The sequence below is a fragment of the Protopterus annectens genome, chromosome 2.part1, assembly GCF_019279795.1.
Source record: "Protopterus annectens isolate FY-2018-M chromosome 2.part1, PAN1.0, whole genome shotgun sequence".
Lineage (NCBI taxonomy): Eukaryota > Metazoa > Chordata > Ceratodontiformes > Protopteridae > Protopterus > Protopterus annectens.
Genome location: NC_056729.1, coordinates 1995361385 through 1995388066, shown reverse-complemented (window position 1 = coordinate 1995388066; position 26682 = coordinate 1995361385). Strand labels below are relative to the sequence as shown.

Genomic DNA, 26682 nt, shown 5'->3' with positions numbered 1-26682 from the left:
ATTTTTCCAGCTTACTATTTATATAAACCCCATTTGTGGACCCCTTTTCTCACATTTTACTATTAAATGTATTATTATTTTGCTATTGTTATGGTTATATATCTATCTATCTATATATCTTAGTTTCTGGTGCCATTCTGAGGGAATCCAGTATCTGTCAGCCTGGGAAGACATGATCGATAGACCTCGATGCTTTGCCAGAGATGGTCTTCATCTGTCACCCCTGGGATTTCGGCTACTGGGTAAGGTTCTTGGCACCATCATAGTGCTTTTTTAGGCAGTGTCTCAAGGGAAAAATGCCGATGTAAAAACTCCATCTAAAAACAACCTCAAGGTTATGCTGCTAAATGCTAGGAGTCTTAACATAAAACTGCACTCACTGGAAGCAGTCTTCACCTTGGAATATGCAGATATTTGTGCAGTCACAGACCCCTGGTTCAAGGCTATGGAGAGCACCCCAGCCATATCAGGTTACATCTCCTGCCACACATTCAGACCACAAACTGAAGACATGAAAAATAAAGGAGGTGGTGTACCAATATTCATTAAACATAAAGACACCTCCAGATTGGTTAAACATTATGATTCCCTGGAGATACTTCAGGTGAAATTAACTGTTGGTAGGACACCTATTCAAGTCATTGCCAGCAACAGGACCCCCTCCATAAATCAGGATTCCTACTCTGCCTACTTGGATCTACTTGAATCCATCAAAGCACATCTGAACACCTTGGCTTTGGGTGCCTTTAACTACCCCTCCATTGACTGGGTAAATTACTCGTGCTAAAACTCACTTGCCCAAAGGTTCCTCGACCTTGTTAACTCCAATGCCCTGGACCAGCTGGTTGATACCCCTACAAGGGGTGCCAACATCCTGAATGTGGTGCTTACCAATATAGGAGACCACTGTAGCACCCCCACTGTGAGGTCTTCCCTGGTCAGTTCTGACCACAAATTAATCTCACTCATATGTTCACAGGTTCATAGGTAGGTGCTAGGCTATTGGCCCAAGGGCCTAAGTAAGCCTAGCCAACAAGGTTCCCTGTCTTACACCACCCAAGAAAGTTAATTTCCTGTGCCCCTGTCGAGCAGAGCCACAGAAGTGATCCCCGGGGTGTATTTCCTATTTCCCATCCACTCATCAAGATTTTTCTTGAAGAGTGCTAATGAGGAACTTTGCTTGACACAGATGGGTAGCTTGTTCCAGAGTATAGAAAGTCTCTGGGGCAGGAATTTATCCTTCCGGCATGTTCTGTTTATTGTGGTGACAAGGTTTAGGTCCCTAGAGTGTGTGGCTCGCAGGGATTGGTATTTCTTAAGGTGTAGCATGTCCAACAGCTTTGGGTTTAACATAGCTTTATATGTTAGGCAGAGATGCCTTGGAGTAGGCGATATGCTACAGAGTAAAGCTGGAGTTTTTTGAGACGGTCAGTGTAAGGCATCTGTTTGAGGCCAGTAATCCTCTTTGTGAGGTACTTCTGTGGCCTTTCCAGCTGCTGCAGATGTCTTGTGAGGTACATTACAAAAGGAACGTTGTACTATATAATAGGTCTAATGAGTGCCGAGTAGAGGGGAACAATGACCTCTTTTTTTCTGGATGAGAACCCTTTTGTGATGAGGTGTGCCACATAGAAGGATTTCCTGACTACTGTGATGATGTGGTTATCAAAGGAGAAACTACTGTCCACCTAGGTCCCAAGGTGTCTTATCACACATTCGGCATTAAGTAGACTGCCACCTATGTGGTAGCTCATGGGTATGGAGTTTTTACCAAAGGGGATAACAATGCATTTTTTGGCATTGAGCTTGAGGTCATGCCTCTAACACCAGGCATCTGCCTCAGTGAGGCCGTTCTGTAGGATGTCCACATCATTTGCGGACTCAACTATGGCTCCTAGTTTGCAGTCATCTGCGAACTTCATTAGCCAGAGGCCTTCTGTGTTAGCCTGTACTTCAGAGAAGTAGATACCAAACAGGTGAGGTCCCAGGACTGAACCCTGTGGTACTCCACTTGTCACTGGTTTGAAGTCAGATTTGGAGTCTGCAACTTTTACATTGTGGGTTCTGTCAGTGAGCCAGTTGACAACCCATCTTGTGACGTAGGTATTTATACCTAGTTTAGTAAGTTTAGCTATAATTCCAGAATGGGGGATGGTGTTGAAAGCCTTGGCGAGGTCAAGATAGGCTGTGTGAATCACCTTACCCTCATCTACGGCTTTGGTGACTGCCTCATAGAAGTCGATCAGGTTCAGAAGGCATGATCTGCTTTTCACAAACCTGAACTGGGTGGGGTCCAGAGTTTGGAGGTTACCAATGTCTTTTTTATGAGTTCCATGGTCTTGCAGACCAGAGTCGTCAGGCTAATAGGGCAATAGTTACCAGGATCAGTGGTGGCTCCCCCTTTGTGAAGTGGGATAACTGTTGCTGTGCGCAATTCAGTGGGCACAAACCTGACGTGAGACTATGATTGAACATGGTGCTTAGGTGGGGAGCCAGTCCGTTCTGAAGTTCGTGTAAAACGCAGCCTGGGATGTTGTCCGATTCCATGGATGCTGTGTTTTTTGGTTTTAGACAGTGCAGCTTTTACCTGCATAGATGTGATTATAGGGACTCTGCATTCTTCCTGTATAGATATGGGCCCTTTATTGGGTGAGAGTGGGGTAAAGGTAGCACTGAACATATCTGCCAGGATGTTGGCAATATCACTTGGTTCTGTAATTTTCGTGCCATTGTGCTGTAACTCAGAGCAGATCTGGGTGTTGCCAGTGAGATTCGTGACATAGCTATAGAATACTTTGTGGCTGCCCTTAGAATCAGTGGTGATTTTGTTTTCGTAGCTAGCTTTGGAGGATCTTATAAGGTATCTCAGCTTCTTACTGAGGCTGAACAGGCAGCTCCTCCACTCATAGGATTTTACTCTCTTTTGCAACAGTTTCTTCCTTCTGTTGTAGAGTTTGTTTATGGCAGGGAACCACCAGATTGGCTTCCTTTTTTTGAAGGATAGGATCTTGGTTCTGTTTAGGATAGCATGATCCATGCACTCATGTAAGTGCTTATAGAGTGCATTTGTGTAGGATTCAGCAGTTGTAACTGTATTGTCCATCTGCATGGGTGTCATGAAGTTCACCACTTCTGTCTTAAAAAGCATGGAGTTGGCTTTGGAGAAAGTTTTTACCATGATTTCCTTAATGGTGGGTGGGGGCGGGATGCGGATATCTAGGGTGATTAGCTTATGGTCGGATCTGACCAACGAGGAGTTGATTTCAGGTGTGGAACACTGGTCACTTATGTTGGTAATGACTAGGTCTAGGATATTGTTGCCCCTGGTGGGGGTGTGGATAAGTTGATCCAGGGCACTGGAATTTATAAATTCCAGAAAGTGCTGAGCGAAGGAGTTGGTACATGAGTAGTTTTCCCAGTTAATGGTGGGGTAGTTGAAATTGCCCATTATTAGGGTGTTTGGTTGAACCCTAATATTTTCCAGTATACCAAGAAAAGAGGACTGGGAATCCTGGGGCATGCTGGGGATCTGTAGCAAGCTACAATTTGGATTGCAGTTTTGCCCAGAGATAATTGCACTTGGATAACCTTGGATGCATTATGCTGCACAACTAGCTTGGAGGTGTGAATATCCTTAATAAATATGGACACACCTCCGCCTTTGGTGTTCTGGTCCAAGTTAGATGGCCGAAAAGTGTGGTACGAGTTGTAGCCTGGTAATGCAGGGGTGCTCTTTAGAGCCTTGAACCAGGTCTCAGTCACTGCACAGATATCGATGTTCTCCATTTTAAGGAGTGCCTCGAGTGAGTGCATTTTGAGATTTAGACTTCTAGCATTGAGTAGCATTACCCTCAGTTTTTGCTTGCCTGTTCCTGTTACAGTGGTGAAGTTGTCATTTGAACCTTGCCTAAAAAAGGCACTATAGCGGCAGCAAGAGCCTTAGCCAGTATCCGGAATCCCAGGGGCGACAGTTGCAGGCCATCTCTGGCAAAGCATCGTGGTCTGTCGACCATGTCGTCCCAGGCAGAGAGATACTGGATCCCCTTAGAATGACACCAGAAGCTTAGCCAAATGTTGAAGTCAATCATTTTGTCCTTGTACTGCGGTATCATTCTGGGCGATGGCAGGATGCTACTCAGGGCTAGGGTCATACCTGCCTGGGCTACAAGATCGGACAGCTCTTCCATGTCTCTTTTCATGTAGTCCAGGGAAGTACGTCTCAGGTCGTTCACATCAACATGGACAATGACAGCATCATATCTGTGCTTGTTGTGGAGTGACCTGAGTGTGTGGGTTATGTGGCGGATCCTGGGACCCAACAGGCAGCTGACAGTAACCTTCTCCTTGTTTAGCCTGGTGAGTGGGACATCAGTGTGCCTGACTATAGAGTCACCTATGACTAGTGTGTTGGATATGTTGTTTTGCCTTATGGGCTGTGGTTTATTAGCACACTGAGTCTGTGGGCTATGTGTCATTTGGGTTGTGTTGGGGAGTGGAGGTTGCTTGCGTTTCTGCTTTGGAGGTCTCTGTTGCTTGAGCAGATTATTAGTGAGAGCCTCTACGAATGTTTTTGTGTTTCTATGTGTGGATTTTGGTGGTGTATGTTTAGTGGGACTGTGATGAGTTTGGTGTGGTGCAAGTGTTTACCTTCTCCTCTTGACTGTCAAGTGCAGTCTTGGTTGGAAAGAGCTTTACCTCCAATTTGGCTAGATAAGTGCATCTCTCACAGGTTGCCGTGTTGGGTGGTAGGAGGAGAGGGTTGTCTGTGTACATGAGGCAATTGCTACATTGCCTCAAGATGCCCAGATTCATCAGATAGACAGGAGAGAACACTGGGAGCTGACCCTTGGACATGCCTGAATAAGAAACTATTTTCCTCTAGATAAGTGAGGAAAGTGAGTACAAGAGCTGTTTTTCTCTAAGCAAGTGAGAAAAGTAAGTACAAAAACTGTTTTCCTCTAGGTAATGAGGAAGGTTGAGTGCTACAGTAATTTGTAGCTTATTTCGTGCTAACAACAAGTTCTGAACAAGTGCTGAGCACGAATAAACAAATCCAAGTGGTAAAACTAAGAATCTGTACCTGGAACTTGTGGTAGATAGGCTACCTGGTGCTTACCACTCCCACTGATAGCTAGAATGCTTCCTTCCAGCACAGAAAGGCTTGGGGGCTCAGCAGCTTACAAACAGTCCTGGATACAGCAAATCTGTATCTGGACTAGACTAGTTACAGGAAAGGTGGAAAACAAGCGCAAACACGGGCTTTTAAACCAGAAAGTTGAAAGAGATGTAAAAACTGCCCATAGGCCAATAAACTACAATTTCTGGGCCAGAAACCATTCTTGTGGTAGATAGGCTGCCTAGTGCTTACCACTCCCACTGATAAGCTAGAAGGCTTCCCTTCAATACAGAAAGGCTTGGGGGGCTCAGAAGCTTACAAGCAGTGCTGGATACAGCAAATCTGAATCTGGACTAGACTAGTTACAAAGTAATTTTATTTATTTATTATTTATTTACTTTTGTTTACCGGGTTAGTCCAACTGGATACATATCCATTTTCAGTGGAGGCCCGGGGAGAAAAGCTCCAGTTATACAACATAATAAAATATAGAAAAACATGACATAGCATTTGAACATTACATTTTAAGCACTTAACATTTAAAAAACAACATATTACGATATAGAAAGTAAAGCATCATTAGACAGTGACATAATATAGAGTACAAGTTCTTGAGTTAACAGAAGTAGTAGTAAGACAGAAGGAAAAGGTTAATAGGATTGATGATTACAGGAGAAGGGAGTGTAGAGACTAAAGGAAGGGACTAGTAATAATCAATGAAAGTAGTAAAGATATAAGGTAGGGAGTAGAAAAATGTTAGCATCAGGTATTTTGTAAAAGAAAAGAAAAGTAAGGATAGTTAGTCTGGGTTATTACAAGAGCATAACCAGTGATTAGAGAGAAAGAGTTTAAGTTTGGTTTTAAATAATGGGAGAGAGGAGAGGGTGGTCAGATCGTTTGGTAGTTGATTCCATATTTTACCCACTGTGTTTGAAAATAGAGATTTGCCTGCTAAGTTATTTGAGAAGGAAATGTGTATCAACATTTTGTTGGCTGAGCGCAGATTCTTCAGGTTATTATAAGGTCTTATAAGGGTCGAGAGAATTTGGGTGTTACTAGGTTGGTAAAGGGCTTTGTGGGCAATTGTGAGTTGATTAAATTGTAATAGTAGTGGTAATTCAAGCCAGCCTAGCTGTTTTAGAATCTGACAGTGATGGGTCCTAAAAGGAGAGCTGGTGGCAAATCTTGCAATATTATTGTATGATCTAGTCAGATTGTTAAGATTATGTTTGGAAAGATTTGTGTATATGGGGGAAGCATATAACAGGGTAGAGATTAAGTGAGTTCTGGCTATAGTGATTCTAGTTGTTGGTGTCAGGAAGGGTTTAATGCGATAGAGGGAACCAAGTTTTTTATTAGTAGATTTAATTGTAACATTTATGTGATAATCAAACTTAAGTTGATTGTCAATAGTAATTCCTAGCAGTTTGGTAGTGGGGTCTGGAGAGATAACGGTACCATCTTCAGATGTAAGTGTGAAATGGAGAGGGGGTGATAGGTGAGATGGGTTAATTTGAAGCAACTATCACACCTGACTCCCCAGTCAGCAGCAACTACAATAAAAAAAACTCTCCAAAGTAAATTTTAACCTCTTAAAGGATGGTGTAAATAGCTTCACTGCACTTCTCCCCTCAGATGGAACTGGAAGCTATACAGAGTTCTACACTAATGCTTTATGCAAACACCTGTATAACTGCATTAACTTGGCCATACCTGATAGAACCCAAACAAGCTCCTCATGAAGAGTAAACTTGCCTGATGGACAACTGCCATTAACAGGCTTTACAATAAGCTGAAGAAATTGCTGTCTATGAGTAAAAAGGAGTGAGCCCTAAACTGGAAACACTCCCTCCTTAGCTTAAACAAGCAAATAAGACTTGCTGTGAAGTTCTCCAAAGCAAACTATGAATACAAATTAGCTTCCTCAACTAAGGACAACCATAAGGCGTTTTTAGTTACATCTGTAACCTAAAAGGAAAGGCCCAGATTTGTGCCAAACTGGTAGTTAATGATACCACATATACTGAGCCTGTTGACATAGCTAACCTGTTGGCCAACAGGTTCTGTGAAAACTTCACTCCCCTGTCCAAGCCACATGTACCCCATGACATCCCTATCACCTGTCTGCTACTTGTATCTCTAAAGAGCAGGTCATAAACGCCCTCTCTAAGGCCAAAAACACAGCATCTATGGGACCTGATAACATCTCAGGATGCACATGGGCTCCAACAAGAATTAGCAACACCACTGGGTACTCTTTTCAATCATAGTCTAAGCACCGGCTTCATCCCAGCTGAATGAAAAATGGCCATTGTTATTCCCTTGCACAAAGGTGGTGCGTCTACTGACCCTGGGAACTACAGACCTATTAGCCTGACTAGCCTTATCTGCAAGGCCATGGAGTGAATCAACATGGACCTTATCAATGAAGATATAGGTAATCTCCAACACTTGATCCTACTCAGTTTGAATTTGTCAAAGAGAGATCATGCCAGTTAAACCTGGTGGACTTCTTCGAGACAGTCACCAAGGCCCTGGATGAGGGGAAATCTGTGCATACAGCCTACCTAGACTTAGCCAAGGTTTTTGACACTATCCCCCCTCAGGCATCGTTGACAAACTTACCCAGCTAGGTATCAACCCTTATATCATTAGATGGGTCACTAAATGGCTCACTGATAGAACCCCTATAGTCAAAATAGGGGAATCCACCTCCAACAGTAGACCTGTAACTAGTGGTGTTCCACAGGGATCAGTCCTGGGAGCTCTATTGTTTGGAATCTATTTCTCCGAAGTACAAGCAAAAACTAAACGTCTCTGGTTGACAAAGTTTGCTGATGACTGCAAACTGGGAGCAGTCGCAGAATCTCCAAATTATGTCAATATCCTACAAGAGAGTCTTAAACAAACAAATGAGTGGTGCCAAAGTCATGGCCTTAAACTCAATGCAAAAAAATGTATTATCATCCCTTTCAGTAAGAGCAATGTTCCTGCTAACTACCACATCAATAGCAACACCCTAAGTATGCACTCAGTGGTGAGACACATGGGCATGCAGGTTGCAGCAACCTTACCCTTGATCACCAGGGCTCCACAGTGGTAAGAAGGGCATTCTATATTGCTCATCTCATAAGTAAGGGCATTGCCTCCAGGAAAAAAAAAAAAGTTATAACCTCCCTATAATCTTCCCTCACCAGGCCAATAATTGATTACAGCACCCCTTTTGGTATGTACCTTTCCAAGCACCTGCAGCAACTGGAGAGACCACAAAGGTTCTTCACAAGGAAAATTCAAGGTGTTTAGCATCGTCCTGTGTGGATCATCTTAAATCACTGTCACTTTATTCTGTTTCATAAAGTCAACTCAGAGGCAATCTCTGCCTTGCATATAAGGCAATCTCTGACCCTGCTTTATTGGAAATGCTGCACATCTGCAAGTCAAATAGTACACGAGTTAATCGCTCTAAAGACCTTAACCTGGTATGTGACATTAACAGAACCTGCTGGAGGAACAGATTTGTCTCCCAGAGTTTACCACATGTTTGGAACAGACTCTCACATCATGTCAAACACAGCACCTCATTGGTCCTCTTCAAAAGCAATCTGGATGACTGGATGGGTAACAGTAAATTCACCCAGGGGGTTCCACCTGTGTCCCTCTTGGACAGGGGTAATGGGTACTGATCATGGAAATAAGGGTAGAACTTGTGTAGGCTTGTAAGACCCCTTGAGTTATTAGCCTAGTGACTTCCTATAATCCTGTGATCAATATTATTGTCAAGAACCCAACTGGTAAACCTCTTCCATTTACTACCATGGAGTTTATGGGAAGCTGGCTTATGAGAGGCCAACAGAATATGATGTACTGGGAAAGAAAGTGAAGTTATCCTGGCTATTAATGGAACTGAAGAAACCAAGCTGTCAGCTTGAAGTTCATAATGTTCAGATGCAGTAATCCCTCTGGATTGGACAAAAGGTCTGGAGCCAGGACCAGAATCCAAGGCTGTTGAATCAGATAAGGCCAAAGAAAGGGGAACCATATCTGTCAAGGTCAATAAGGTGCAATGAGGATTACTTTGCTCTTCAGCCTGATTGCTTTCTGTAGAAATTTCAGAATTACAGAAATCGGGGGAAAGGCATACAGCAGTCAGGATGGCCAAGTGTGTAGAAGAGTAGCTCTCAGTGACTCCCCCGAGAAGATCAAGGCCAAGTAGTAGCTGCACTTTTTGTTTCGAGGCAAGGTAAAATGGTGGCAGCAAGGCTGGCCGCACTGACGGAAAATACTTTCCATCAAATTTGGATTGACAGACCACTCATGAGGCAGGAGAATATTTCTGCTCAGTTTGTCTGCTATCACATTAGAACTCCTCAGAATATGTGTTCTAACAGAAGGCAGTTGGAAGTGATCGTCCAATGCTACACTCTGAGTAGTTCTCGACATAAGGGCTCAGACTTAGTTCCTTCCGGTTTGTTGATGTACCAAACTACTGACATACTGTCTATCTGGATTGCAATTGTTCCCAATGAAGAGGAGTTTGAAGGCACTGATACGCAAGTTGGCCTCTGTGGGGGACCAAGTGCCTTGGACAGTCTTGCCCAGATAATGCCCGCCAACCTAATCTGGGAGGCATCCATGGTCACTATGGCTTTGGGTTGTAATGGCATAAAGGGACGGCCTAGAAGAATGTCTATGGAATGTATCCACCAAGCTAAGTCTTTTACGCAAAGTTTGGTGATCAAAATCAGGTCTGAAATGGGTTGGTGCAACACTGACAATTGAGATGCTAGCAGCCATTGCAGTATTCTGATGTGATATCTTGCTAAGGAAACTAGAGTCATCATTGCTGCCATGGAGCTTAATGCTTGTAGAACTAGACAAGCAGTTACTTTCCTGTTGCTGATTACTTTCCAGACCTGAACTCTGATTTTCTGTAAACTCACAGGGAGAAGAGAGGCTATGGAAGTTTGAGTATTTAAAAGCACTCCTATGAACTCTAAATTCTGAGTTGGGGTCAATTTTGATTTTTCATAATTTATAGTTATTCCCAGATAAGGCCAAATGTGAAGTACATGGTCTCTTGCTTCTATCAATCGATGCCTGGTCAGAGCGGTAATGAGCCAGTCATCTAAATACAGAAATACTCAGAATCCCTGCAGTCTCAAGTCAGGTGCTACTACTGCCATACATTTGGTGAACACCCTGAGGGTTGTGGTGAGACAAAGGGCAGAAATCTGAACTGATAGTGACTGGCTCTCAGCTAGAAGCAGAGGAAACCTCTGGATCATCTGTCCATTTATATATGGTAATATGCATCCAGAAGATCTATTGAGCATATCAAGTTATTCTTTTCCAAAAACGGAAGAATGGACTGTATCATGACCAGCCAAAATTTGGTTTGGCGAACTGATTTGTTCAGTACATTTAGATCCAAAATTGGTCTCTAGTCCCCTGTCTTTTTTTGGCACTAAAAAGAATATTGAGTAAATTCTATCTGGTCTGGTGGGGCTTCTTGGATGACTCTTTTTTCTATCAGTTTTGAACCGATAAAATTGCTTGTTCCCTCTGACTGGGTGGAACATTGGGGATTTTCCTGCATAAGGGAGGAGGAAGAGAAAAGGGAATTGCATAGCCTCTGGATATGATCCTCTGCACCCAAGCATCCAATGTTATTTGCAGCCTGGCATTTTGGTGCAGGGATATGCATCCCCCAACTGCCTCCAGAGGAAGTCAATCAGGCCTCCTTTCAGGAACTCTGGAAGGGTTTACCTGAGAAAGAATCATTAAAACCCTGGCTCTGCGGGCCACCTCTGCTGCGCAGATGGCATCTGCCATTATGTTCCCCCTCTGCCCCTGGGGAAACTACCTCCATGTGTGTCCTGAAAAGGCCCTTGGGACTTTTTGAGCCATATTTTCCCACTACCTTTCTCATTCCTGGAAAAGGATCATTGGAGAGTGGAAAAACATATGCCTTAGCAGAAAGGGTCTTTCCATCTTTCTCAGACCTGGATAATGTTTTTTTTTAACTTTTGGGCCAAACAGGGATAATCTGTCAAAGGGTGCATCAATAAAAGAAGACTTAAATGGCTCTACAAAGTCACATAGATGCATCCAAGTGTGTCTCCTAATGGTAACACCTGAACCTGCTGCACTGGTGGTCCTCTCAGCTGCATGAGCAATGAGCCTCATGGATGAATTAGACACAGACTCCAGGGTAGCCAACTGGGAAGTAACCTTTTCCTGGACCTCCTCAGAAATGGCTCCTGCCAGGGTATCCAATAACTCTTTGATCAGATCCCTTTGTAGTCTGGTAAAATGTGCCAAAAAATTCAGAGACCTTAAGGCAAAAGTTGATGATGCATAGAACCACTTTCCAAATCTATCCATTGCCTGAGACTCTCAGTTGGGTGGATGAACAGAGGAACTCTCGTCAGCCAGTTCCTTCTTTGTGGCTGCTGCCATGACCACGGCATCAACAGCTAACCCTTTTGCCCAGAACTGTTTGTCTTCAAGTGCAGACAGAATTTTGTCAGGTGACCTGGCGATAGGTTCAACAGTATCAGGGGCCTTGCATGCCCACTGAAAGATCAACTGAATTAGCTCATCAGTGGGTGGAGTCACCCAAGAGGTAGATGATCGAGTGCCAAAAGCCTACAAGTACAATGACTCCTCAGAAGAGGGACTTTGGGACTTCCAGTCAGCCCTCTGTTTTAATATTTCCAAGATATCTCCAAATGAGACATCAGCAGGGGGTGACCTTGGGGATCCCTCTCCTTCATCAAAGTCGGTGTCTTCGATGACTGATTCTTCTGGGGAATACAAGTGTTTCCTCTTACACTTTCTCTTTTTAGGGACCTCCTCAGTGGGGTGGTGTGGGGAGGTATCAGAAGAGGAAAAAATTATCTGGGATTCCTGCAGTCTCGACACCTGCTAACCTTGTGGGAGTGCGGGTTGAATATCTGGGCACGAGAATTAAAGGGATATTTGCTCCGAAGTGGAAGGGGCTGACTGACTGAAGCAGTCAGGGCTCTCTCTATTGCCTCAATAGCTGGCCCCCCTGAAGAAGGAAGGGAGTCTGGAACTGAGAAAGACTGCATCGGAACCATGGTTGCTCCCCACTCTGATGAGACAGCTCTGGAGAATGAAGCCAGACCCAAACTGAGCCATGCCGATGCTCTAAGGTGCAGAGAAGGCTCTAAAAAATAGGAGTCAACTCTCACCTCTCAGAGCCAGCAGAAAAGCTATGGCTCTGAGAGGTCTCTGGATCTGACTGGACCAAAGACCTCAAAGTAAGAACTGATTAAATGAGTATTAGATATAGGAATTTTGTGTCTGCATTTATGGTATCTTTTGAAGCGGAAGGAACTTTAGGTTTGTCAGACATAATTTTGATTAACAGTGGCACAAAAGGCCAGCTATATGCTCTACACACACATGCACACACAGGTAGAAAGTCCTTGCAAACAGAAACACTCACTACTAACAACAATTAACATATTGTTTTTTTAAACAGTTAGGGAAAGTAGAAGAATGAAACTATCAACAATGATAGTTAGGATTACACTGAGGCGTACAGAAAGTAAGGAAATAAAGAAGGACGATACAAGTTCAAAGACTTAGAAATGAAGTGGGCAGAGTTATAAAGTTAACAGTTAGTAGATTAGCTATAACAAAATAGGAAAGTATTTGGAATAATATATATCAAAAAACACTTAAATTGAAAGCAGTGGTGAATGCGTCTGTCACAGAAAGCGGCAAACGAGATCTGAGGAAATTGGGAGATGAGCACGGTGGGCAAGGGTTCGGCTCAAGAGTTTTTGGCTACCAAGAGTTGTAGTAATGGCCAAGTCTGTTATGATGCGTGGAAATGAGCCCATATATTGAGGTTAAACAACATCAGATAGAATCCAGATCCCCAAAATTCCTGGGTGCTATAAGGAGCTATGGGTATCAACTGGTAGAACACAAACAGGTGCTACAGGCTTGAATGAGTTAACTCTTACAAAAGACGGTGTCTTCCCCGTCTGTTTATACATCTTCTCTTTAATGTATGGAACAAACAAGTAAGATCACATATGAGCCACATGTAAAGGATGCTTTAAAGTTGTCAGTGAAGTTGTAAAACCGAACCTGGGCATGACAACCCATCACAATGCCTGGGCATCCAAGGGTCCCAGAGTTGAGCGATCTGGATGTAATAGCAGGTGCCAAGGATGCAGGTTCTGGGTGAGCTGTTGCTTACAAACCATCAGATCAAAAACTGGACTAGAAGTTGGAGCAAATATAGGACATAACAGACCAACTCACTCCACCCTTGAGACAGAGGGTGATAGTGAGGCAGACATTTCAATCTGGGCCTTGAAAAAGGTCCTCATCATGTGATCCCAATCTAGTTTCAAAGCTTTCCTGAAGGATCGCATGGAAGACTATGCAGGAAACCAAGAATAGTTTTGATGTACACATATTTATGTATGTGCGTATGCATACATGTATGTATTTTACCTGGGATACTCTGATTGGGCTATGCCCCTTTTCACTAAGAGCCCAGAGGGAAAATCTCCAGCATAATTACATAAATCTTGGTACAAAATACCCTTAAAGGCAATTTCTTAATGCATATTACAACGTATGTTTTCGGAAAATTACTTAATTTGAGATACAGCATAATGACAAGATTTGTAACTTATCATAGTTAAACATACTGACAATATCAGTTTTATGAGCATGTTTTACACATTATTTTTACTAATGTTATAAAGAAAAAATGTTTTTCTTCTTAGTAGCAGATCATGGCTGCAGATGAACACAGATGTGCAGAAAATGATCAGAAGGCCAAGAAGAAGGAGGTTTTAGGATAAAAAGATAACTGTGGCAAATACATGTCAATTTGTTACCGAAAGCTGTTTTGGGACAAGACTGAAAGACTTCTATTAATCTATGACAGATTGAAGGCTGAAAGGTAGATTATTTCAGGTTCCACGAAGATTATTTGTCATGGGTCATTATGTTAGGAGGTTTCTTAAAGATAAGGGAATGGTTAGGCATGTCTCATTAGGTATTTATCTGGATGGTGAGGTATGGGCTGGGCTATTTTTAGATTTAACATGGTAAGCCAGTTTTTTGGGCCCTAATCAGTTACTGTTATTAGGAGGATGCAGTACAGTGTCCTTTACAAATGCTCTGAAGCAATAGATTTGGTATTAAGTAGTCTTTTCTGTAGCTAGGTGTACATTTAGCTCATACTGAAATGTTGGTTCTTTGACATGCTGAGTGCCAACATGTTGAAGAAAAAAAAGATTTAAAATACAGAAGAGTGACTCTCAAACATTGCTCTTCTCCTTTAAAGTTTGTTTTTTCAGGGGGGCAAGCCCCTCACATCCCCAAAGTTATATATACTAACATAGAGATCACCATACCTTGGAGAAAAGATAATATTTTGAGAAATGGACATCTTGGACATAGTACACGCAAGTCTGTTTTTTTCTGGCCATTTAGTCTCCATGTATTGGGACTCACTGTAGCGGGTCCCGACATTTCAAATGGTTACTGTGTAAAGCTGAGCCATGATCTGGTGGCCATGGGAAAACATGCCTAGTTAATTGTTGCAGTTTTAAACTGTTTTCTTAATATTTTCATTGAGTCTTAGTGCAGGGTCGAGGGTTACACGTACCAGTTTCAAGATGCAAAATTTGACTAGAGGAATGCTACCTTTAAGCAGTATTTGGTGTAGTGGAGCATAAATTTAAATAATATTATATTGAATAGAAGACCTAGGTTTTCTGGTTGTATTTAAATATTGTCAAAACTATAAAATAAAAACAGTAAAAACTGCTTAAAAAAGACTATTAAAAAAACTGATAAAAATAAAAACTAGTAACAACTGGCAAGCACTTTCATTCTATAATAACAACTTCATTAGACCACATTGCACTAAATCAATCAAAGCCTAAATAAGCACATAAAATCACATGACCCATGCAATTTAATAAATTAACCCTCTCCGTCTCAGTACTACTTTATAATTTTCCCTGTCATTCATTCCAGGGCTGTTTGATGCATTTAATTTTATCTGCCAGCAATATTCCAACCAATTCAACTCTTCAGCATCCCACTTCATAATAAAATGATTCACTTGATCAATAATAGAAAACTTAACATCAACTTTATTTACAATATATAAATGCTTTTGATTACTATGCCTAGCCAGAGCATTACTTAAGTCCATTTTTTTAACTGCCCTTAAATGTTCATACACTCTAGTATGAAACTAACTGTTCTGCCAATATAAAAGGGAGGACACTGGCTGCATAAAGCTAAGTACACTACATATTTGGATATACAATTATAATTACTACATAATCTAATTCCATAAGTTCTTGCTACCACATTTATTTTCTATCCCACTAAAACATGTATACAATAATTACAACTATAACATTTAAACATACCTTTATTTAGTTCTATGCTCTTATAATTTTGACTTCTGTAAAAATATTCTTTTAAGCTCTTCCCCTGTTTAGATACAAAAACTGGAGCTTCACCTATAATATCTTTTAAATCCTTAAAATTCATCAGGAATCTCTAATTACTCCTAACAATGCATTTTATACTTTCTTCATCGGGTCTGTATTGGAACCGCGAAAGTCCTATTCACCGAATACATAAACACCGACACATATTACGTGAACCGCGAATACACCGATTGCCCTAAATTGCGAAATTCAAAAACTGGAACTGTCATAGTTGTCCCACCTCACCGCCCGCTACATACTACCTACCCAAATAAAATAAATAAACCACATACATACACCAACCAAAACCCTACTTCTATCCCTAAACTAAACCCTACTTCTAACCCTAAACTAAATCTTGCATATACCACCATGTATGCACTTACCTTAACCCGCACCCTAACCCTAAGGTTCGTAACTATCTCACACTTACCTTAAGAAGCTATACCAAAACAAAATAAATAATCCACACACATACACTTAACAAAACCCTACTTCTAACCCTACACTAAATCTCACATACATTACCATCTATGCACTTACCATAACCCGTACCCTAACCCTAAGGTCCGTAACTATCGCACATTTACCTTACGGAGCTATACCACAGAAGGGCCAACCATGACGATTTGACATTTCGGATTTCGCGCTTCAGGATGATCGGTGTTTTTGTGGTTCAATGAAGACGTGTCAGCGTTTACGTATTCGGGTAAGTGGACCTTAGCGGTTCTAATAGGGAACCTCTTCATCTACTGAATTATCCAGCACACAAGCTAAGGAGAAATTTTTAGTATTAGTAGATGTTTGCTCACAAACCCCAGCTGATTCATAATACAACCCTTATTGCACTGATTCCTTTTATTAATAACTTCATTCATAGCACTACTTACTATTATTATATGGGGGTAACCTCTCTCATGAAACTTAGCTTTTAAGCCTTTACATTTCTTCCCAAAAAAATGGGTATCATCTGTTAAATTACTCACTCTAGTGAACTGACTTTTCACTGTGTTCCTCTTCAAGCTCAAACTATGCATATTGTTAAAGTGCAAATAACTACTGCTTTGCTCTTCCTTATTATGTATCTTAACCTTTAATTTGCTGGCAGACTTAGTAAGATCTAAATAATTAATACTTTCTTTATTCAATTTATATGTAAAACTCAAGTAACTGGTCACATTATTTAAATAATTCATAAAATCCAAAAGCATACTCTCAGTACCCTTCCATGCTATAAACAAATCAATAAAACATTTATATGCTACAACGTATTTAAAAAAAATCTGACTTATAAAAATACTCTTTTTTTTCCCCCAGCCCATCATAAACAAGTTAGCATAGCTGGGGTCCATCACAGCCCTCACCGCCACACCATTAACTTGCCTGTAAATAGTTATCAAATTCAAAAAATATATATATTCCAAAATCATGTCTAAAATTTCAGTAAACAACCTTACTTGTTCTTTAGACTAAAGTCCAGAAGCTCCAAGCTCTCCAAGCTTTCTACTAATTAATTCAAGGCCCTTAACATTAGGAATAACAGTATACAGTGAAACAACATCAGTAGTTACAAATATCACATAATCATCTATTACCAAACTATTTACAAACTTCTTAAAATCAAAACAATCTTTCACATATTAAGCACTGCAGCTTACCAAAACTTGCAAAAACTTGTCAACATAAATAGCCAATGACTCAGTTTTACTGCCTTGTCCAGCCACAACAGGCCTGAAATTTGGTGCATCCAAAATGTTATGTACCTTGGGCAGGCCAAAAAACCTCCCCAATTTGTGCTTTCAAATTCTAAAAACTTCCACTAAATTTGCATCTATGAGCCCTCCAAGAACACTCCTCTGTACATGAATCTATCATGCTGTAAGCACTTTTACCTTCAGCAAAACCAGCTTTCTTGTAAAATTTGTCATCAACCAACATCTCATTCAGTTTTTCACAATAATAAATATACAAAGCACTATTACTTTTTAAATCCAAAAGTGCATCTCTTTCATTCTTAGACAAATTATAAAAAGTAAATTTTGTTTTCTTAACTAACAAATTTCTAACATCATTCTCACAAGTGACTAAAAAGCTTCTAATTCAGGTTTTAAAACAGGGTTAAACACATTTGGTTTATGAAAAAGCTCATACTCACACTCTTTTTTTATCATTAAAGAAACACTTTAAATTCAGTTTCCTCACAAAATCTCTGAGGGCATTAGTAAAAGAAACTAAATATGCCCTTACCGACATCACAAAAGTTAATCCTTTTCTCAATAATTGCAAATGATTAAAATTTAAAGTTACTCTGAATAAATTTATAATCTTACATGAATTAATTACAGTACCTTTTGAAGTCACAGTTACACTTAACTCCTTCGATATCTGCTGCTCACTGCATTCTAGTTCCTTGTATATTGATTGTTTTGATTGAAATTCATGAAAAAGGATTTCTTCCTTTTCCAACTGAAATTTTGATGATGGGGCACCTGGATAGCAACTTGCACCCAAGTTCTCTTTCCTCTACGACCATCTTGATAAATTTCCACCTTCAAAAAAACCTTCTGAAAATTCCCCTTATTTTCAAAATTCGAGTTTCTAGACTGATAGTTCTGTACTTTGGAAAAAAAATGACCTGGTATATTTCCTCCTCCTGTCACCTCCTCAACCTCTTCTGAATTCCTTCTCCTCCTTTTAACCACCCTGTTGGTGTTCTCATCAACTGGAACAACAGGCTCCTGCCTCAGATCCTCCTTCTCAGGTGGCTCATCAACATCACTTTCCTTCAAATCAGACACCCGAACAAACACAAAAGTTGTCCCTCATCAGAATCCCATTTTTCTCTAATAAACTTCTTCAACTTCTTCTTTAAATTCTCATCATCAACTGCTACTTTTTCAAGTATTTTTTCTAATCTGACTTTAAAGTTCTCTTTAGAAGTCAGCCCTTTTAATTTCTCATATGAGGCAACCCCCAAGCTATTCAATCCTTCCAATTTCTGCTTTTGTTCCTCTAAAAAGAGATGAACATACTGCAAAGCCGTACTCCCATTAAGCGCTTTCCATGCTTCCACTAAGTCACTAGAAACACTTTCACCTGCCGGCACTCGCAACACTCTAAGTCCTCTCAGGACCCTTTTGACAGCTAGGCATGCCTCAAAAAATAAAATGTCCCACTGGATCGTTTTAATTTTAAGCATATTCTTATTCCACAGCCAAATCATAACAATCGTCCTCCGGTAATCCCCCATCATCAAAAAACGGGTTCTAGGGCTCTTTAAAAAACATAGAAAAGAAACTATCCATTTCATACTGAATTGGAGCACTATTCCTCACTGTCTGCTTAGGCACTGCTCTCAAGGAAACACGAACAGGTTCAGTCGAAGCACTTCCTCCTGTCATTACTCAATTGTCTGGGGATAAAACTCTCTCCACAAGTCCATTGCCATTATCCAATAACGAGTCTCCTGGTGTGTCATGCAACATAAGACCTGAAGGGACTACTAGAAAACTGGAGCTGGGCTGGGATAAACTGGAGTTCAAAAAAGCCATTAATAAATACTAAAAAAAAAACAAAAGACCACCAACGAACTCAGCCACAAACCATTACTAAGAAAAAAGCTATAAAATAAAAACGGTAAAAATGGCTTAAAAAAGACTTTATTAAACAAAAAAAACAACTGATAAAAATAAAACAACTAGCAACAACTGGTAAGTGCTTTCATTCTATAATAAGAACTTGATCAGGCCAAGTTGCACTAAATCAATCAAAGGTTAAATAAGCACATAAAATTATATGATCCATCCAATTTAATGAATTAACCCTCTCCTTCTCAGTACTACTTTATAATTTTCCCTGTCATTCATTCTAGGGCTGTTACATGCATTTAGTTTTAAGTGCCATCAATATTCCAACCAATCCAACTCATCTTGAGCAACCCATTTCATAACAAAATTACTCACTTGATCAATAATAGAAAACTTAAAATCAACTTTGTGCATTGACTGTATATAAAACCACCTTTGGAGCTTTTCTCCCCGGGCCTCCTCTGAAAATGGACATGTATCCAGTCGAACTGTCCCAGTCAACAAATGTAAAATAAAATAAATAAATAAATAAATGTTATTTACATTATTTAAATGCTTTTAATTAACATGCCTAGCCAGAGCATTATTTAAATTCATTTTTTAATCGCCCTTAAATGTTCATACACTCTTTTTTATTATAAAAACTATGGTGGACATTATTGGTAAGTTTATGCTTATGTTCTGATGAGTAAAACAGTGTAATATCATATGTGCATTGTATAAAAGAGGTGAAGTAGCAAGCTGTTCATGTGATATGCATTTATTTTGAAAAATAGTAGTTCCAGATTGAATCCTTGTGTGCAACTACTGATGTGAGAAGGCTGGGGGAACCAGTCCTGACTGCAAATTAATAAGGTCCTTTTGGCTGTTTAGTTGGAAAACTGTGTTTTGGTAGTGCTTGAGAAACTGAAACTGGGGTATATCTAGAGCAATACTTGGTGCTTCACCATGTACAGAGAGCTTCTGATACTTCTAAGAAAATGGCACCTGCATATTTCCCCTTATCTTGCTATATTCTTATATTATTAATAAATGTGAGGATGGCAGTTACTGTTCAACAGGATGCATGGAACCCATGTATGTGAGGGACAGAGAAGGCCACGACTAATTAGATATTTTTGGGGACACAATTTTATAAAATAAAGAGTATAAGAAGCACAGCAAGGAGATGATACTGACTAAAGTCTTATAATGAGCCACTTATATGCAGAGGGACTATTATAGATCATTTCTGATAACACGGCATCTCATAGAAATATAGTCATGTTAAAACATCAGTGAAAAACACTTACTTCTTACTACATCCATGCACACTTGCCGGATAAATTCTTCTGAAAATCCATTATCCTACAATAAAAATTAAATGTAGTTTCATGTCACAATTAGTTAATATAAATGGAACAAAAATAGAGGTAATAATATATAAAATGCATACTGAAATCCCTTGTGGCCCTGGAGGACCAGGAAAGCCCCTTTCTCCTTGTATTCCTCTTGGTCCTAAAAGTCCAGTTGGGCCGGGATCACCATGCTCTCCCCTTAAGCCATCAAGGCCATTTACTCCTGCTGGTCCCCTTTCACCTTTCTGCATTTAAAAAAGACACAGCTGAGTAAGAATGGGTCATAGTGTTGAACTAAATAATTTTGTATCAGCCCTGTAAATGTCATTTCAGCATGAGCTGATGAAACTATAACACATTTCATTCCCTAATTATGCTTTTGCTGACACCAGCCTTGAGTGCTGGTATTTTACTTAAGCCTTAGAAGTCATACATGATATTTTATTTATATTATTGTACTGTGTGTGTGTGTGTGTGTGTGTGTGTGTGTGTGTGTGTGTGTGTGTGTGTGTGTGTGTGTGTGTGTGTGTGTGTATATATATATATATATATATATATATATATATATATACACTACACACACACACACACATATATATAAAAATATATATAAGTCTCTATAGATATCTATCTATAGTTATATAAATAGATAAAGAAAAATCTATATAGTTATAGATACTTAGATATATCTACAGTTAATCTATTGATAAAGAAATGGTAATCTGAGAAAAAAGGAAAAAAGAGACAGTGTATTAACATGCTGCCTGAAGCAGAACTCATATATACAACTACATCAATTGCAGTTTTTTAGAGGAAAAGGCCCTGGTCAAAACCCAGAAGAAAAGCACTAAGGAAGTATGTGATTCAGCTAGGAATTGAATCTAGGCCTTCTAGATCAACATTCTATTTGCTCTATTAATAATCTATTGAAACAACTAAGACCTGGACAAGGTCTATGGCTCCAGTACCTGCTGACCACTGAGTCCACACCATTATCCCTTCATTTGTATCTCTGGGCAAAAGCAATCAGAGGTACAGCCATCACACCTGCTACCATGATAAGAGTTACATATTTTGGTCATAAATCTGCCCACTGGCAGTTGAAAACAGCATCTGCATCACTACAGCATATCTTAGGTTTATATATAGTTCACAGATAGTTACTATGCATGTGGTCTATGAGGACAATGAGGAAACCAATCCAATTTCCTAATTGCCCCAGAGTATTATCTGGTTAAGTGACTTGCTGAGAGTCACATAACATGTAAATGAAAGCTGAGGGAATCAAAATATGGAGTAAAAGAAGCAGCTCATAAACAGATCCTATATTTAACCTTCTGCACAAATGCCGTCTCCCTGATGTGTGTGTGTGTTTTGCCATGCACAAGGCCAAAGAAAGCTACTACCATCAACTTAGGATCGCTAGGTTTTTAGGTACTAGGCAATCAATCTGCTGACTATTACACACCTAGCCAATATCCAGTGACCAGGACCAGTGGTGAAGATCAAACCCTGTACTTTGTATCTGTGAGGTAAACAGCTTAACCAATATGCCAAATCCCAAGGCCATGTGCCCCAGTCTTGCAATCCCTGGCATCATGAAAACCTCAACTTACACAAGAAAAACTGGTTGATATGGACAACAACCTCCTTCACTCAGGATGGGTGAGATCACACAAGCCACTCTCCCATCCTGCCCTCCAAGCTCTTCCAGCATCTGAGCCAATAAATAAACTCAGGACATCTGTGGTTTAGTGATAGATAACTTTATCCCTCCATGCAACAGAGGACAATGGCTGGCCAAAGTTTTAAAGCATTACCGCTACCTTATAGATATGTAATAAATTCAGTCAGTAAGAACCAGGAAATGGAACTACACAATGACTGACATTTACTTATTGAATCTTATTTTACATATGTAAACTGCTATATCATTTTGAGACCTTGTAAGCAAATGTCAAATTCCAGCAGTGCAGCAGAAAAGAATTGCATGCTTCTGCTAGGAATGAAATTTAAACCTTCCATATTACTGTTGCAGGTGCACTGCCACTAAACTATTGAATCTGCTGAGTAACAATCAAGGTTTCAAAGCATCATCTCTACCGTACACATAATGAGATACAGGCAAATAAACCAATGAGAACTGAGGGAATGCAATTGCACATTTGTAGCTATATATGTATTGGGCCAGCTCCATTTTGGCACCTTATCTTTCTGAAGTGGAAGCAAATGCTGAAGGTTTATGGCTGACTAAGTTTGTAGATGATTGCAAACTGGGGGGTTATCATCGACTCCCCTGCAGACAGTAGCATTCTTCAAGAAGGTCTATCTCTGACTAACAAATGGTGCCAAAGCCATGGTCTTAAACTCAATGCTACGAAATGCATAACTGAACCCACTGGGCAGTCAACCACCCTGGTTAATTACCATGTGATAATATGTCCCTAAGAGTCAACCTAGTGGTCAGAGAACTGGGTACATATGTTGACAGTAGCCTTACCTTCAACCACTACATGGCCACAGTGGTGAGGAAATCCTTTTATGTTGTGCAACTTATAAGTAAGGGCATGGACACTAGGTCCAAAGAGGTCATTATCTCACTGTACTCTGCCCTTATCAGACCAATCATAGAGTTCAATGCTCCCTTCAGTATGTACCTGACTAGGTATATGCAGCACTAGAGCAACTTCAGGGGGTTCCTTACAAAAAGAATACAAGGCATAACAAACCTGCTTTATACAGAGTGCCTTAAAGCACTTTCCCTCAACTCAGTCTCCAACAGACTGCTGAGGGGCGATTTATTCCTGGCTTAAAAGCCATCTGCAAACCCCACACTTATGAGTCTCCTGCATATTTGTAAGTCAAAGAGTACCAGAAATACAAGGTCTAGGGACCTGACTTTTTCTGTGATTTAAACAGAGCATGCTGGAGAGGCAGATATGTGTCCCGGAGACTGCCTCTACTATGGAACAACCTTTCCATCCATGTGAAGCTGCGTTTGTCTATTACCCAGTTTAAGCACAACCTAGACGACTGGATGAGAATAGGAAATTTACACCGGGCCTGGCACCCATGTCCTTTATGGACAGAGGTAGCTTACAAATGCCTGTCCCTCAATGTCCTGTTTAGATACAGGACATCATTCTTCTTTCTGGATAACTTGGCTAGGCTTAGAAAGCCTCCCCTGGGTTGTTAACCTAGTAACAATCTATGAATTTATGAATTCCTTTTCACTCAGAGAAATGGAAAAGGAATGTGTTCTAACTACCCTCTGACAAGATCATTTAAGAGACCAAGGGGAAAAAAAACTGCTGTAAAACAGAATTTAAAATAAAACAAGCTGTAATACAATAAGAACACCAATAAAAATAATGTAGTATCCAAACTTTAAAAAGATAAATCAAATATAAAATCCAGTTCAGACATAAAAGCTTAATTACCTCCAGGTTTACACAATTTGTTGGCATCTCAATTTATCACCTACATTGTGTCACAGCTACAGTGTGTGGCTCTTTTATGGAGGATTCATAAAATCTATGCCCATAATTCTTTAAAAGAGAATGCCAAGATGGTGGCTGTAGTGAGTGATTCTTAACCAGATAAAATGACCATTTAAAAACTGAACTACCCGGTGGTGTTATTACAGGCAGTACTATAGGACATGAAAGAGATTACGGTCACTAGCTTTTCACCTGAGAAGATAATCTAGTTAGAGTACATACTATACGTACTACAGTCAAACAAGCTCAAGATGGCATTGACCAGAAAGTACTGATATAGGATATACGGTTTACTATTAGATTTTTGAAGCGAACTCCATCGACCATACTGTTGTCGAACACGGAAGGTCGAAAACGGTAATATCGAACACCAAAAGCCAACCTAGGAACGGTTTTAACACGGGTCGAGATAGGTGTTCAGTGTTATTGCCGAACTACAAATCTCTCCCCTATCTCAACCCATGTTAAAACCCGTTCCTAGGTTGGTTTTTGGTGTTAGATATTACCGTTTTCGAACTTACGTGTTCGACAACAGTACAGTCGATGGAGTTCACTTTGAAAATCTAATAGTAAACTGAATATACATATATATCAGATACATATATCAAAGAGAAAACCAGCAAATTTGGTCAAACCAACAATGTCTCCCTTCATACAATCCAGGAAAGTACATCTGGGTCATTAAAACCTACGTGGACTATAAAGAATCATACTGGCATCTGTGGTGTAGTGACTTAAGTGTCAACATAACTTGATGGATCCTGGCTCCAGATAAGCAGCTAACCATTATCTTCTTCTTGTTCAGTCTGGTGAGTAGGGCATCTGTGTGTCGTACAATGGAGTCCTCTATGACAACAGTCCTGGGTAATGTGTTGGATTGCCTTTGCTCTTGGGGGCTCCACTGCGTGTAGACATATGTGTGGTGTTTGTTATTGCTTTTTGTGAGTGCTTTTTAGACTGATTATGATAAGCATTGCCTTTTATAGGCTTAGGAGTTCTTTGAGGTTTGGGAAGATTGCTTTCTTAGTGCCTCGGTATAGGCTGGTCTATGTGTGTGGTGGACACTATGCATGGTAGATGTATTGTGTGTGTTCTTAACAGCCTTGTTTCTATGCAAGATTTTTGACACCAGTGAAATTGTGTATGTGCTTCTCTTGCATACTGTGTTTGTTTATTTAAGAATTAAATGGTTGTCTGTGAACATGAGACTACTGTTACATTGTCTCAGTATGCCCATATCTACCAAGCTGGTTATGGAGATATATGGAAATTGTACATCTACGTTGGCTGGACCTGTACTTAGGCGGGCTACTCTAAGTCATGGACTGGGTTAGAGAGGCCTCCTTGAGTGGTCTCTGGGATTTGGCACTGGACTAGTTTAGACTGTATGAAGATTTGACAGTAGTTTTGTTTAATGTGCAAACTAGCTGCTCTAAGCTTGTCTCTGTGCAATGGCTTTATTTTAGCCAAACTAAGTTTCATGTTTCAGTTCTAAGGGGAGTTTTATAGCTAAAATGTACTTTCTGAGTGTCTGTATCTCTACAGGGAACTGCTAACTTCTTCGTGTTTTCTTCTTCTCTTTCGGATGTTCCCGTTAGGGGTCGCCACAGCGGATCATCAGTTTCCATTTCTTCCTGTCCTCTGCATATTGCTCTGTCACACCAACCACCTGCATGTCCTCTCTCACCACATCCATAAACCTTATTTTAGGCCTTCCTCTTTTCCTCTTACCTGGCAGCTCCATCCTTAGCATCCTTTTCTCAATTTACCCAGCATCCCTCCTCAGCACATGTCCAAACCAACGCAATCTCACCTCTCTGACTTTGTCTCTGAACCGTCCAACCTGAGCTGACCTCTAATATACTGATTCGTAATCCTATACATCCTTGTCACAGACCACGATCGAGAGACCACGATGCTTTGCCAGATATGGTATGCACCTGTCGCCCCCAGATTCAGGTTACTGGCAAAGGCTCTTACCACCTCTATAGTGCCTTTTTTAGGCAAAGTTCAAAGGACAAAACCACCACCGTAACAGGTACAAGCCTGCAAAATCTGAAGGTAATGCTACTCAATGCTAGAAGTCTAAACCTCAAAATGCACTCTCTCGAGGCACTACTAAAAATGCAGAACATCGATATCTGTGCAGTAACTGAGACCTGATTCAAGGCTCCAAAGAGCACCCCTGCAATACCAGGCTACAACTCTTACCACACTTTTCAGCCACCAAACCAGGATCAAAACACTAAAGGTGGAGGAGTGTCCATATTCACCAAGGATATTCACACCACCAGGTTAGTTGCCCAGCACAATGCGTCTGAAATTCTCCAGGTGCAACTAACACTAGGTAAGACTGCAATCCAAATTGTAGCTTGCAAAAGATCCCCCACCATGCCCCAAGATTCTCACTACACGTTTCTAAACATACTGGAAAATATTAATATATAACCAAACACCCTAATACTGGGTGATATCAACTACCCTGCCATTAACTAGGAAAACTACTCATGTACCAACACCTTTGCCCAACAGTTCTTGGAATTCATAAATTCCAATGCCCTGGATCAACTAATCCATAGTCCCACCAGGGGCTCCAATATCCTAGACCTGGTCATTACCAACATGAGAAATCAA

At 40.5% G+C, this 26682-nt stretch overlaps 1 protein-coding gene across 1 annotated transcript in view; it reads right to left on the bottom strand.

The window, feature by feature from the left end:
* The window catches only part of COL21A1 (collagen type XXI alpha 1 chain), a 4597064-nt gene that overhangs the window by 454905 nt on the left and 4115477 nt on the right, over positions 1–26682 (bottom strand). The window contains exons 26-27 of the mRNA XM_044063368.1: positions 20647–20793; positions 20504–20558 (exon numbers count right to left, since the gene is read on the bottom strand). Of these exons, the coding sequence (XP_043919303.1) occupies positions 20504–20558; positions 20647–20793 (202 nt within the window). The remainder of the gene's footprint in view (positions 1–20503; positions 20559–20646; positions 20794–26682) is intronic.